The sequence below is a fragment of the Macrobrachium nipponense genome, chromosome 26 (genome assembly GCF_015104395.2).
Source record: "Macrobrachium nipponense isolate FS-2020 chromosome 26, ASM1510439v2, whole genome shotgun sequence".
Lineage (NCBI taxonomy): Eukaryota > Metazoa > Arthropoda > Malacostraca > Decapoda > Palaemonidae > Macrobrachium > Macrobrachium nipponense.
The window spans coordinates 35,497,238-35,512,446 of NC_087215.1; the positions used below are offsets into that span (position 1 = coordinate 35,497,238).

At 35.7% G+C, this 15,209-nt stretch overlaps 1 protein-coding gene across 1 annotated transcript in view; it reads left to right on the plus strand.

The window, feature by feature from the left end:
• LOC135200187 (cell adhesion molecule DSCAM-like) overlaps positions 1-15,209 on the plus strand; it is a 361,028-nt gene that overhangs the window by 23,782 nt on the left and 322,037 nt on the right. Inside the window, exon 2 of the mRNA XM_064228563.1 lies at positions 10,706-10,937. Within this exon, the coding sequence (XP_064084633.1) occupies positions 10,811-10,937 (127 nt within the window). The 5' untranslated portion in view covers positions 10,706-10,810. The remainder of the gene's footprint in view (positions 1-10,705; positions 10,938-15,209) is intronic.

Sequence of the window (15,209 nt, forward strand, 5' to 3'; positions counted from 1 at the left end):
AAAGTACAATCCAAATTTCCTCTTTTTGGAAAGAGGTAAAAGAGAAATAAATACACCAAGTCTTAAGCCAAAGAAAGAGAGAAACTGAAAGCATGGCCTTGGAATTTCATGCTTTGCCATCACCAATCCAGGGATCTGGCACAATCTGCCGTAGTGGTTGTGTATTTCCCAGCTCATCCGACCTCCTATTGATTTAATAATTCTGTTAAGCTGATGCCGCACAAGACATTTAATCTCATTTAGAAAATAATATGCAAAAGCACACACGCAAACAACACACAGTATTGACGAAAATGCCAGTTACAAAAGCATGGAGTGATATCTTTAAAGTTTTATCATTAATAGAAAAAAATGTGGTCTCATTTTACGGGGGAACTGCCACATTCACACTAATTTCAGTGTAATGCAATTTCTTTAAAGTAGGATCCCCACTGGCGTAACTTGAAGTTGGGTGATAGCTTCGTTGTCTATAGCAACTGTTTGAAAATATCAATAAATGGCATAGAGCGCATAAGCTCACAGGGAGGCACAGGAAGGAAAAAGCGGAAGCCTTACTAATACACATTATATGTATATATATATATATATATATATATATATTATATATATATAATGTGTGTGTGTGTGTGTGTAAACAGCTCCTTCAGGACAATGAATATCTTGTAGGGAGCGTTAAGATATTGACCTTGGTTAGAAGTATGTCAAGCGAAGATGATGGAATGCTTCAACAATGTTGATGTGTTTAAGAAATCTCTGAGGCAGCCAAGACTTGTCAGGGCATTTCTGAAGTATTGATAAACTGTGATGTTGACAAAACAGGAAAGTTCGAGCAGGTATATAGGCCGCACGAATCGAGAGAGACGAGTACGCACGCGCGCAAAGTGACCCGATGACGGTGTCATATGATTTTTATGTCATTAAGGAATGAGAGTAAAGAAGCTTCGAGAACAATCGGGTTCGAGTGTATGTACGTGTCTAAAGGGGTCATGAGAATGAGTTATAATGCCATATCCAGACGGAGGTAGATTATTCGAATTCAGGCAGAGGAACGAGCTGAATTGAGATAGCGCGCGGAGAGACAGTAAAGATGAGACACTTTAATGTTGGAGCGAAGAGTGGGGAGATGGGTTCTTTCTTTTTTGGTGCGCACCGAGTTTTATATTTTTATGCATTTCTATTTTCCCTGTATGTAGTGGTGTTTTTATATTAGTTTCTGAGGACGTACGTCTTTTGTTCTTCCTCAGATGTTTCGAACGAGTCACGTGATAAGGGAATTTCTGACATATAGCTATTACTTCGGTCATGACAGACTATGACATAACATGGGAATAATTAATATGAGGAGTATGACATAACATGGGGAAAATAATTATGAGAGGTTTAATTTACCATTTACTTATTTGCCAGAAGTAAGGACAGTCATGTAGTTAACTTCTTCCTTTCACTTGCTTTTTTTTATATATATTTAATGTTGAGTCTGGGAAAAAACTAGTATTTTTGGTAGTTCAGGTTTTTTTTAACCTTAATTAATTGATATTAAACTAATAACAGGGGAGATGCAGAGTGGCAACTTTTCAAAAGGTAGGTGTCCTATTTGCCTTAATATTTGAGGTTTTTTAATGGAATGAAAGGAAGAATAGGGCAAGAGTGTCGACTAATGCTACGATTTTTTCCCCTTCAGGTTCAGATGTGAGGCTCGGCAGCATATATATATATATATATATATATATATATATATATATATATATATATATATATATATATATACATATATTATGTATACATATATTTAATATATATATTATATACATATATATATATATAATTTTATATATTTTATATATATATATATATAATATATAATTTGAGGGTAAAAAGCTGGCTCAGAGGGAGACACACGAAGGAAAAAGCGGAAGGATTGTGTGTGTGTATATATGTATATATATATATATATATATATATATATATATATATATATATATATATATATATACGTATATATAAACCTTCCGCTTTTTCCTTCGTGTGTCTCCCTCTGAGCCTACAGCCGTTTACCCTCAAATTAAAAAAGGTCAATTTCAAATAAAAAAATATAAAAATCAAATTGAAAAAGATCAAACTCAAATTAAAAAAGGTGAAAATCAAATAAAAAAAATGGACTTCAAATTAAAATAAATCAATATCAAACTAAAATAATGTACCTCAATAAAAAAAAAAAAAAAAAAAAAAAAAAAAAAAGTTTCAAATTGTTTGACGTGTCGACGTGCATAGAATTCTATCATTATTACATAATTAAAATTAGGCCATGCGTTTTGCTTATTGTACATTTAAAACAATTTGAAAACTTTTTTTGTATTGAGGTGCATTATTTTAATTTGAAATTGATTTATTTTAATTTGAAGTCCATCATTTTTAAATTTGGTTTTTTCTTTTATTTGAATTTTATCTTTTTTAATTTAATCTTTATCTGTTTTCATTTGAAATTGACCTTTTTTAATATGTAACTGATCTTTCTAAATTGGAGGGTAATAAGCTGTAGTACACTGTCATTTATTGGTATTTTTAGGCAGTTATTATATACAACGAAACTAAGCTTATCGCTAAACTAAGTAACAGTTTAAACAAAAAGGAATTAGTAGAAACGTATAAGAAAGAAAAAAAAATGACCATGCTTAGAAATGATCATCAACCACTCTTCCATCTAAGCGAAAAAAAGAACAATAAGGAAGCACTAAAGACTCACTGGATGACGAGGATGAGTCTGACCACACAAAGGAAAGCGGAAACTGAAAAATGCAACACATCAGTGGAGGGCGTCTCATTTCTCTTAAGGCGGGGTAAAAATATTGAGCAAATTAGTATTGTTTTCTTTTAACATAAAAATGGAAAGCAATCCTTAGAGGAATATGTACACGTCATGAATACGTGAGAAAGTGGGATAGTTTAAACATGAATGCGCTTGTTCCCGAAAGAGAGAGAGAGAGGGAGAGTGTCAAGGTCTATACACACACATTATATATATATATATATATATATATATATATTATATTATATATATATATATAATATATATATATATATATAGTATGTATATATATATTATATATTATATATATATATATATATATATATATATATATATATATATATATAATGTATGGTGCATGCCTTGACTGTCTCCCTTTTTTTCCTCTTCTCTCATCCTTTCTTTTTCTCGGGAACAAACACACTCATGTTTAAACTAATCTTCCTTCTCACGTATTCATGACATGTACAGTACATATTCCTCCAAGGGGTTTCTTTCCATTCATATGTTAAAAGAAAAAATGATGATTTGCTCAATATACATAGTACATATGTATGTATGTTTGCTGAATTACTCCTAATCAACATCTAATGAAATACACATGACTATTAAAGACATTTGCCTGTTTATTCGCGTCTCTTCGTTGCAAATAAAAAGTGCACTGAAGGCAAGAGGCAAACAGAGAGTACATGATGACTGAAGCCCCTGGATATTGTGCTGCGCATTCTGCTCTGATTTCCCCAGAAAGATTCCTAAACACAATAGTCGGAAATGTGGACACAAAAATTCAATATTAATTCTTACATTGCGATCCTCAGTGTATTTAGCACGAATGAAAGCTTAAAGTGTATAATTTTCTGGATTTGTATTCTGTAGAATCTGGCATCGTTGCTAAAATCCAAGATGTTGGAAAAGATGTTATTTAATGCTTCTTTCGAAACATTAAAAGGGTTAAAAGTCTGGAAACACATATACAAGAGAAGAAGAATTTTACGAGAAACTTCATGTTAAAAGAAGTAATCTTATTCAAACTACAAACTGTAGATTTTTTTTTTTTTTTTATGGAGTGTTTACGTTACATGGAACCAACCAGTGGTTATTCAGCAACGGGACCAACGGCTTTACGTGACTTCCGAACCATGTCGAGAGTGAACTTCTATCACCAAAAATACACATCTCTCATACCTCAATGGAATGCCCGAGAATGGAACTCGAGGCCACCTAGGTGGTACGCCAACACCAAACCGACCACGCCACTGAGGCGCCGTAAATTTTGTAGTACGATATCTACTAGATGGCCCTTCTTCGTCGTCCTCTAGATAATTAAGTTGCCAAATTAAAATAAAATCTCATGTGGATGATCAGTTTATGATTTCCACAAGAATGTCTGTTTCTCTTTTTGAGAAGTTTTAGTAATGAGTTCTGATTTACCACTGGAGCGTTAACAGCATCCTCCCGCAATTCCGTTTTCTCTCTCTCTTAAAAGGAAGGCTACTTCACATCAGGTGTTTTTATAGATTCTTGACTTGGGTTTATCAACTTATTAATATGGCCATTTTCAGCATTGTCTAGACAGGAACTTAAATTTGCAAGGTCGTAAGTCCAAGTAAGACCCTTCGTTTTCATTTATCTCCATATCAGGAAAACAGCTGTTTTGATATCTCGCTTGGCACAGGAAGCATTTAGGTATCTAGAACAGAAAATTTTTGTGCTGCTAATTTCACTCGCATGTTTTCCTTTATTGTTTTTTTCTTCAAGATTGAGTGCAACGCATATACTCTTGTCCACTTCAGTACATTGTTACAAAATTTTGTTTGTTTGTATGGTGTTTTTACGTTGCATGGAACCAGCGGTTATTCAGCAACGGGATCAACGGCTTTACGTGACTTCCGAACCACGTCGAGAGTGAACTTCTATCACCAGAAATACACATTTATCACTCTTCAATGGAATGGCAGAGAATCGAACTCGCGACCACCGAGGTGGGACGCCAACACCATACCAACCACGCCACGTTACAAAATTTTTGTTTCATGATTTATTGTTTGTCTGACGTTTTAGCTTGACGAAGAAACTAGGTTCTCAACCTCGTTAGGAGTTACGACTGAAACTTCAAATACCATACTTGAGTAGTTTTCAAAATTGTTAGTACTGCAATGTCAACACACTTCTGACATAATACTTTCATTTATTATCTGAGGCTTCGAATGAAATAATGTTTGGGGTTCTTTAAAGAAAAATAACTGTCAGGCATGATTTAAAATATGCTTGACAATGATTATCCTTTAAAGATAGAGAACACTATTTCATTCAAAGCTTCTGATAAGAAACTTGAATGAATCTGTTTCTCGAAGAGATAGAAGAAAAAAAACGTTAACGCCGTACGCATCGAAGAAATCTCTTTCTAGATTCAGCCACTTTATTTTTTTCTAACTTGATTGTGAACTAAATGTACTGGGCCTCCTAATTAACTTTGTGAGAGACTGGCATTACTTGCTCCCTTGAAAGGCTGCTTCACTAGATACTACGGGTATTTCTCCAGATGCTGTCTAGAATTCCTGGGATGCGTACCCAAGCGCGGCTTTCTCCGCTAATTAATGCGTTTTAGTTCATTGTCTCTAGAGTCAGTCGTTTTAATTAAGTACTGTACAACATTCCTCCGATGTCTACGCTCTGAATCCTTTCACTTCTGTGTTCTCTGGTTCCAGTCGTTGTGTAAAAGCAGACAGACTTCAGCAAAATTTCCCCTAAGAATGATGAATTTTTCATATTGTACGCGTATATATATATATATATATATATATATATATATATATATATATACATAATGTATATATATATATATATATATATATATATATATATAAAAATAATATATAATCGTTTGGATTTCCCATGTTAGAATTCTATTACTTCGCCAAATACCTCCTTCCAAGGTCTTAAGTTATACTGATAATTGGAACTTAATTGTTCCGGATAAAGCATCAAAATCGTCATATATTACAAAGCATAAACATTAATACCATAAGTCTTACCTTTGTCTTTGTCTGTCTGTCATCCCGCTTGCCTTTCGACCTATCTACTAAGCTTTTCAACGGCGAAGAATTTCAACAAAGGAGCTATAATGTTCGCACATCACTATATATAACATAATTTCATGGAACCTAGCAACTCTATGTTCACTGAATTCGTCTTAAATATTTTTTTCTTCCTCGGATTACTAACAAATTTTGTTTGTTGAAATATGCTTGGTTGAGAGAGAACCACTCCAAAAGAGTGGACGAGAGGAGTAATTTTTACTTTGTTCAAGGGTAAAGACGGTAGAGGTCACCGTGAGAATTATGGCGGCGTTGCATCAGTTGCTGTACTAGGGAAGGATTGGGAAAGAAAAGGATTGGGAAAGAAAAAGTTGGGTAAAGAAGGACTCATAGGAAAGGAGCCGGTGAGCTTAGATGAGAAAGAGGCGAATGGAAGTGTTAACGAAGCACGTACACGATCAAGTTTGAGGAAAAAGGTGAAAAAAGACAATGCGAAGTTTTTGAGCGCCGGAAAATATGAAGACAAAATAGGCAAAGATGCAATGCTAAGGGTGTTCAAGATGTACGTAGAGTGAAGAATGTAATTTAATGAGAACGATTAAAATTAAATCGAGTTGTGTTACAATACTTACACGTTATTGTAACTGATTTGGTGCAAAGTGGGTCTAAGACTGGGAGATGCAATGTTTTCATGGCTAATAGCTTTATGGATGGAGTCAGAAGTTAAGGTGTGTATGGTACAGCGTCGATAAAGGATAGAGTAGAGCAGCTACAGACTGGTGAAGGAGTTTGAAAGGATAAGAAACGACAGATACAAAGAAGCGATAAAAAGGTAAGCTTAGACTGGCCATATAGAGAGAACGAAGGACAAAAAGTTCGGCGTAAGATTATAACTCAGACAGAGAGAGAGAGAGAGAGAGAGAGAGAGAGAGAGAGAGAGAGAGAGAGAGAGGGACGCAATATACGCGAATGGTGCAGCGTATGCAGGTATCAGAAGAGGTTAGTTGTGAGGAAGGTTTCGGAACATGTTTCATTCCTGAATAAAGGATGAATGCAGCAATGACAAAGGCTTCATTTTATCTGAGTTCTCCTCATTATGGGAGGCATCCTATTAAAAACTTCTTTATTAGATTGGCTGGTTGTAAAACCACAATGTAAATATATCTATATATCATATATATATATATATATATATATATATATATATATATATATATAGATAGATAAATGAATTTTTTTTTGTTTTTTTACATCACCGTGATTTATGTATAATCTACCGAAGGAGGACTTACAATTCCCCTTCGGTGATCATTCCCTATCGGGGATATTCCCAAAGTAGCGTGGATTGGATATTAAGCGTCAATTGCAGATAATGATTATACACAAGACACACACAGTTATATATATATATATATATATATATATATTATATATATATATATATATATATAGATTAATATATATATATATATAATATATATATATATATCTAATATTATTATTATAATATATATATATATATTATACATATAATCATTATGAATTAGAGACATCTTCAAAATAAAAAACACAATTTTTGCCTAGATTTTTACTGTTATATAAATGGTGACTATTAGCTCGCCTGCTGTTTCTCTAACCGCTATAATCATCGCCGTGAGTAACCTGTTTATTATTATTATTTTCTATAATTCCTATTATCTTTACCGAAATTGCCGTCTTTTTATTTCAGCAACATATAAACAGCATCGTATTAAAGGAGAACAACCGGAAGGAAGCACGTACTCATGATGAGTTGGTGGAATGAAAATGACCTTGTGGAAGATGTCATGCCTCTGCCAAATTAGTTGAAAAACCAGGTTTAGCAGATAAAAAATAAAAACAAAGTTTAGCAGATAAAAAATAAAACAAAGTTTAGCAGATAAAAAAATAAAATAAAACAGGTTTAGTGGATTAAAAAAAGTAATGAAGGACTAATAAAAAAGTTTTAGCGATAATAAAAATAAAAAAAAGGCTTAGCAATGATAAAAAATGAAAGAAAACAAAATTTCTGTCAATCTTATGAGCCTTTTCATTTGTAAAATGATAGCACTGTCTCTCTTTTCCTCCATTAAATCTACCCAAAATACTTCATCGCATCGACCGTGATTGCATCCCATTAATACAAGTAGCACTTGGGGGGTGACTTATCATCAAATCCATATTTTTTTTCTTTAACGTTTATGGTCGCAATATTAACTCTGTTTAAGGAACATAAACTATTTGACAAATGAATTAAACGAATATGGCTCGCTGAAAGCTCACAACACACACACACATATATACTAATATATAATATATATATATATAATATATATATATATATATATGTGTGTGTGTGTGTGTGTGTGTGTGTGTATTTGGTAATACATACGGAAGTCGATCTAGATAAAAAAGCTTTTTCCCCTTGCTCTTTTGTGTTCTGTTGCAATTTCATTCCAAAATTCTTAAAAATAACTTTTATAATCAATTAAATTTTAGACTCGGACCCATGCATACGTACTCATTGTAATTGTTCATGTTATTCATCTTCATTATATTTGATTAATAGGCTTCACGACAAAGAACTACAGAAATGGGGCGTTTCTTCTATATCCACTGTATTGACAATATGTAGTAATTAAACAGTACACACACACACACACATATATATATATATATATATATATATATATATATATATATATATATATATATATGTGTGTGTGTGTGTGTATTACTACGCCATTTTCTTTTAAAGAACATTATCGTAGATCTTAGGAGAGAGAGAGAGAGAGAGAGAGAGAGAGAGAGAGAGAGAGAGATTATCTTGAGGAACACAGATGTAATCCCTCGTCAGAACGCCGTGTTTGTTCAAGAGAAAAAGTGGCCAACGACAAGAAAACAAAACCATTCTCCTTCCCTTTTCCCATAAACCGCACCCATAACTCTGCCAATGCTGTAACCCCGTTTCAATTGGAGTACGCGGAATAGGGGAAGAAGGTCTTACAAAGAAGAAGATAAATACGTGACTTTAAAACTTCTTAAAGTCTTGAAAACCTCGAATAATGACCCTTTCTGCGAACGTTTTCTCCTTCTCTCTGTAGACGCTCGTCCGTATGACACCAGGTTTGAACGTCGAATGGCGAAATGCTTCCGGCCCCGTGCCGTCCCTTTACAACTGAGTCGTCTTCCCAAGGTTTCGCTTTACATTTATTTTGGCACGGGCGTTAGAAAACGTATAGGAGAGAGAGAGAGAGAGAGAGAGAGAGAGAGAGAGAGAGAGAGAGAGAGAGAGAGAGAGAGAGAAGAGAGAGAGAGAGAGAGAGGAATCAATGAGGAAAAAACGGGGAAGGACAAATTCCTCTGAGGTCGTTTTAGGATTGACAATAGCCTTCTCCCCATTAACCCATCGGTAGCCACACACGACACGTAATAGTCGTGCTGCATAGATGAGTTTAGAGGGTGTACGAGGTCATGGAAAAGGCTTCGTTATTTTGTTTTACTTTCGCAGATGTCAAAAAAGGGGCTGAAATTTGCCCTTTGCCTGGACAGAGAGCTCTTTGGGTCAGAAAGATTCGGGTTTAATCTTTACTTTCGCAGTTACGAGTGGTAGCAAATGATACACCAGAGAGGGAGACAGACCGACAGACAGGCAAAGAAAGAGAGGGAGACGGGGAACAGAAATAAAAAGTGAACTACGAGGTTTCGATATTGTTTTAGTTTCATTCCACACGATAAATACAAGTTTCCAGTTTTCCTTACAGTTGCAAATAAAGCATACTATCCCCAAGAAAAATTATACGAATCATGACTTTTTATTAGTTGTTAGGCATCCAGTTTCTATTCTTAGCCTAAAATACTAACATGAAGCAGATCTCGAAAGGATTACACCCATTATTTTGATAAATGAGAGATGACCAAAAGGTAGTCATTTCTATACGACGAGTAAAATACTTTTAGTGGCATAAAACCAATATCGAAACTACCAAAGGAATACTAAACGCACAGATAGTACTATTGCCAAGTCAACCTTTCCTTCCCTTTAAATAACACTTCTGAATTGTACATTCCTTCCATTAAACTATCATCACCCATTCAAGTCAAATGAACGACCCATTTTAAAATAATGTCTCGCTTTTTCACCAACGCAAACTTTTTACCACGTCTATACATCTCCCCATTTCTCACTCTATTAATTTTTCTAATAATGCATGCACTATAAAAGCATTTAATCTCATCTTCAGCGCATTTTTCTGTTCTTTGTCATTAATATCCACACTTCACTTCCATAAAGGCGAGTTGTAGAAATCCCATCATGCACTTCCAAGTCGGGTTATATGGACAGTACATCTTCCCAATACTATGCACACACCTTACTATCTCTCTTTTTGCTGAGCCTATTCAGCGACTCACCTCCCTCATTCTACCGCCATCTGTAATGTTCTCTTCTAAATAGCTATATGAATCAACCGATTCCACTCATCTACAGCACACATCAGTATTCATTGCTCTATCATGGATTCCATTTACCCCTATAGCCTTACTCTTACTAAAATTTAAAAAAAAAATTATATAGAGATATCTTTATCATTTTTGACGATTTTCCATTCATTGTAATCTCCCGACCCTAAAACTGTAAATCTCGCCATGGTATGGTGCAAATTAATAGAGAGAGAGAGAGAGAGAGAGAGAGAGAGAGAGAGAGAGAGAGAGAGAGAGAGAGAGAGAGATTAACAGCAAAGGTACCTGTGTCATGTATTTAAAGTAATTTAACCCGAACATCAAAGCAGAATCTATTGCTTGAGAACCAGCCTAACACCATTCTTTTCATTTCTTTTTTCAGAGACGCATCTACCGGGGAACAACAAAAGCGGGGTTTTCTTTTTATCGATCGGTTGGTGGTTAGGCAACATTACGACGCCCCTCTATTGCAGTGTTCATTGGCAATATGCGGACACTGAGTTGGCGTTCCCTGGTTATAAAACTCTCCCTGGCCTTGTGGATGGGGCCTTGGCCTTCCGTTACAGCCTCTTTCAGGCCTAATGTTGTGGCAGAAGTACCCGGATTGGATGTGGGTAAGTAGAGTTTGCTCTTGCACTATTTCTCTTCAACATACAATAATACGACAATCGTCTCGTCGATTTCCGGGCTGGATCCAGACTGGATTAAAGTGATGTGACAGACTTGACTTTCACAGTATACTCTTCACCGATCGTCTCATCTACTGGGCTGGTGCCATGAAAAAATACTTAAACTACAGTTTAAGTATGAAACCAAATTTGACAGATGCAGGGAATTCATCGATCAGTTCACATGAAATAAGAACGATTTAAATTATTCCAAGTATTCTTCAAAGCACTAAATTAAGCTTTCCCCTCAGAAGAACCACAGGCAAGAATTTAAGGCTGAATGCAGCCTACTTCCTTCGCTGATATTTGAATCGATAAGCCTCGTGTAAAACTAGTTATATTATATTCATCGTTTCATTTTTCTCTCGATTTTACATACAACTGAACTAGCCATATACATTATCACTTCAGCCGTTTCTATAGATAGCACCAGGCATCACTAATTCTCGATTTTGCTTCAATCATTCGCGTTCATTGAACACCAACATCCCTAATAAAACCAATGACGATGAACCTGAGGAAGAGATCTGAAATGTGGAAAACCTGTCATACTTTAAAGACTCATAATAATAGATATCTGATTCAGACTGATTATTCTCGCCCATAAAATGAATAAAAAGTTATGTGAAATGAGCAGTATCGTGTCTATTCAACCGCCGCACACTGAAAATCGATTTTGTTACATCGATATTTTTCTTTTATATAAAGCTAAACTATATATCTTCTGAAAATAAAAACATTATCATGAATATGTAAGTTTACGTCTTTTAACATGCACACAGGCTTCCGCTTGCTTGAATAAGAATTCTCCTTTACTGAGTGTTTATATGAAAGACAAGCACAAACATCGCTGACGAGGCTTGTTGTTCAAACAAGCGGAAGTTTCAGTGCATTTTCATACTGCATAAACGCATATATATTTCATTTTTTTTTACTTCACTGGAGTTTCACATAACGGTAGGAAAACTTCTGTTTATTTGGCTATTTTGTTTTATACTGGGTGTTTAACGTCGTATTATGTTCCACATTAATCCCTAATATTGAGCAAGGGATGGTTTAATCATCTAAGTATGAATTTCCGTTCATTTTGTAAACTTTTTATTCCTTATTTTGCCCTTCATTATCATTTCAGATCTAAATCAGAGTTGTATATCAGATTAAACGGTGGTGCATTTCACCAATGCTCTACGAATCAGTCAGGAAGAGGTATCAATCTTAAAGGCAGCCTCTTAAACCGGTGGGGAAATATGCTCTCAGCTGATTCTTAGATAACAGTACATTAAAAGGCTCCCATGAACTTGTCTTATCTTTGATGGAGCGTTCATTGGCGGCCCCCTCCCCTTCTCTCTCTTTCTCTCTCTCTCTGATAGGAAATGGCCTCATTGGAGAACCCGGACGAAGACAAATATAATACTTCCTCCCTTTTACAGAAAGGAATTGTTATTAAAGGAACCTAGTTTTTCCAGCAGGCTTTCAGTCTTTCGATTCAGAAGTCTAATAAATCAAAAGAAGCAGTAAACAAAGATATTGTGCAAAATATATAGAACTGAAATTAATACCTATAAGAATGAGGTAAAATAAAAACGGAAAAAATCAGAAAACTCCTGAAAAGGAAAACTGATAATCGGTGGTTTTCGTAGCAAGACTACGCTTTTTCTTTGAGGTGATATTTCCGCGGAAAGATTTCTCTTTGCTTTCCTTTTCTTGGTCTCTGAAATGATACAATATGACTGATATGTTGTAAGGACCTGGGGCCCGGAAAGGTTAGAAATCACCTATAAGGTAACATGGCCAACGAAATGGAGTTGAGAGACAGAGAGAGAGAGAATTTACGATATTGGCATATAATATATATAATATGAATTTTATCACATCACTGTGATTCATGTATACACATTAAGCTACAAATGTCTTTTAATATTTAATTCGCTCTACTTCGGAATTAATATATTTTAAGAAATTCGACTGGTCAGGGGCTCGAACCACGGAACCAGGAAGTCAGGACGTACTGTGACGCTCTTTACCCACAAGGTTATCAGGGGAGGTATAAGTTAACACCGCCTCTTACCTAAAAATCCCTGTTGCGCTCAGGTATTCGTTGTTTTAGAGTCGGCATCAACCCACCTCCACCTTGATAACAATGACATGCAACCCTACCTCACCCAAAATTTTCAACATTAAGTTACCAATATAACACACAGATGCACACACACGCACATATATATACACATGTTTATGTATATGTTTACTGTCTGGCTGGCAGTTCTATTTTTTTTTTCATAAAAATGTTCACCCTTCGAACAGTCGGTGAACTGAAAACTATTAATGTGGTATTAGTGTACTGTTCTTTTATTTAGGTACTAGCTGACCAACCAGGCACTGCCTAGGAAAACTCTGAATGACAATCAATAAACTGTCTTTCTTTCTCTCCCTCACTCTTTCCCTCTTTCTAATCCCTAACATGCCCTCCTCTCTCTCTCTCTCGTCTAGAATTTTTGACATTTTTAATTTCAACCCTTCTCAACCCCCATTCGTATAGGGGCTGAACTTGGACTTTAAAGGCAGCGGCATCAAGATTATCACTATTCATCTCAACAATCTCGAAAACTAAGGATAAGAGTGATTAGACAATAATATCTGTCATTTTTTTACATGTTATTTTTCACCCTTTCTTACCACACCTTATCAGGGCTGAACTTGGACTTAAGGGCACCAGGAGTGTCACTATTCATTAGAGTAATCTCAAAAACTATGGTTTAGAAACTAATATATGTCGTTCTTGGTTATTTTTAAATGTCACCCTCTTCCAAATGCGCAGCGCAGAGTTTAAATAGTTACTAAGTCTATGGGAAGAACCAGACCCTTTCAGGGAAGCCTTCCCACTTCCACCCATTTGGTCTGTCCTTTTTTTAAAGGTATTACTGTTGTGACTGTTCCATTTATCCAGGATATTACTGTGGTGACTGTTCAATTTATCCAGGTATTACTGTGGTGACTGTTCCATTTATCCAGATATTGCTGTGGTGACTGTTCCATTTATCCAGGTATTACTGTGGTGACTGTCCCTTTTATCCAGATATTACTGTTGTGACTGTCCCTTTTAAACAGGTATTCCTGTGGTGACTGTCCTTTTATCCATATATTACTGTGCTGTCTGTCCCCTTTATCCAGGCATTACTGGAGTGACTGTCCCTTTTATCCAGATATTACAATGGTGACTGTCCCTTTTATCCAGTTATTACTGGGCTCTGTCTCCTTTATCCTCGTAATTCTGTGGTGACTGTCCCTTTTATCCAAAAATTACTGTGGTGACCGTCCCTTTTATCCAGGTATTACTGTGCTGTCTGTTCTTTTTATCCATGCATTACTGTGGCTAGGTATTACTGTGGTGACTGTCCCTTTGTCCATATATTACTGTGGTGGCTGTCCTTTTATTAAGGAATTAATGCAGTGGCGGTCCCTTTATTCAGGAATTAATGTGGTGGCTGTCCCTTTATTCAGGAATTAATGCAGTGGCTGTCCCTTTATTCAGGAATAATGCGGGTGGCTTGTCCCTTTATTCAGGAATTAATGTGGTGGCTGTCCCTTTATTCAGGAATTAATGCAGTGGCTGTCCCTTTATTCAGGAATTAATGTGGTGGCTGTCCCTTTATTCAGGAATTAATGCGGTGGCTGTCCCTTTATTCAGGAATTAATGAGGTAACTGTCCCTTTATTCCAGGTATTAATGTGTTCCTGTCACCTTTAACCAGGTATTACTGTGCTGTCTGTCCCTTTTATCCAAGTATTACTATGGTAACTGTCCCTTTCACCCAGGTATTAATGCGATGTGTTACTGTGGTGACTGTCCCTTTTAGCCAGATATTACTCTGGTGACTGTTCCGCCTATCCAGGTATTATTATGGCAACTGTACCCTTTATCCAGTTATTACTGAGCTGTCTGTCCCCTTTATCCATGTATTAATGTGGTGACTGACCCTTTTGTCCAGGTATTACTGTGCTGACTGTCCCTTTTATCCATTTATTACTGTCTTGACTGTCACCTTTAACCAGATATTACTGTGCTGTGTGTTCCTGTTATCCAGGTATTACTGTAGTGACAGTCGATCTTATTCAAATATTACTGTCCTTTTCATCCAGATATTACAGTGGTGACTGTCCCTTTTATCCAGATATTACTGCACTGTCTGTCCCTTTTATCTATGTATGTCTGTGGTGA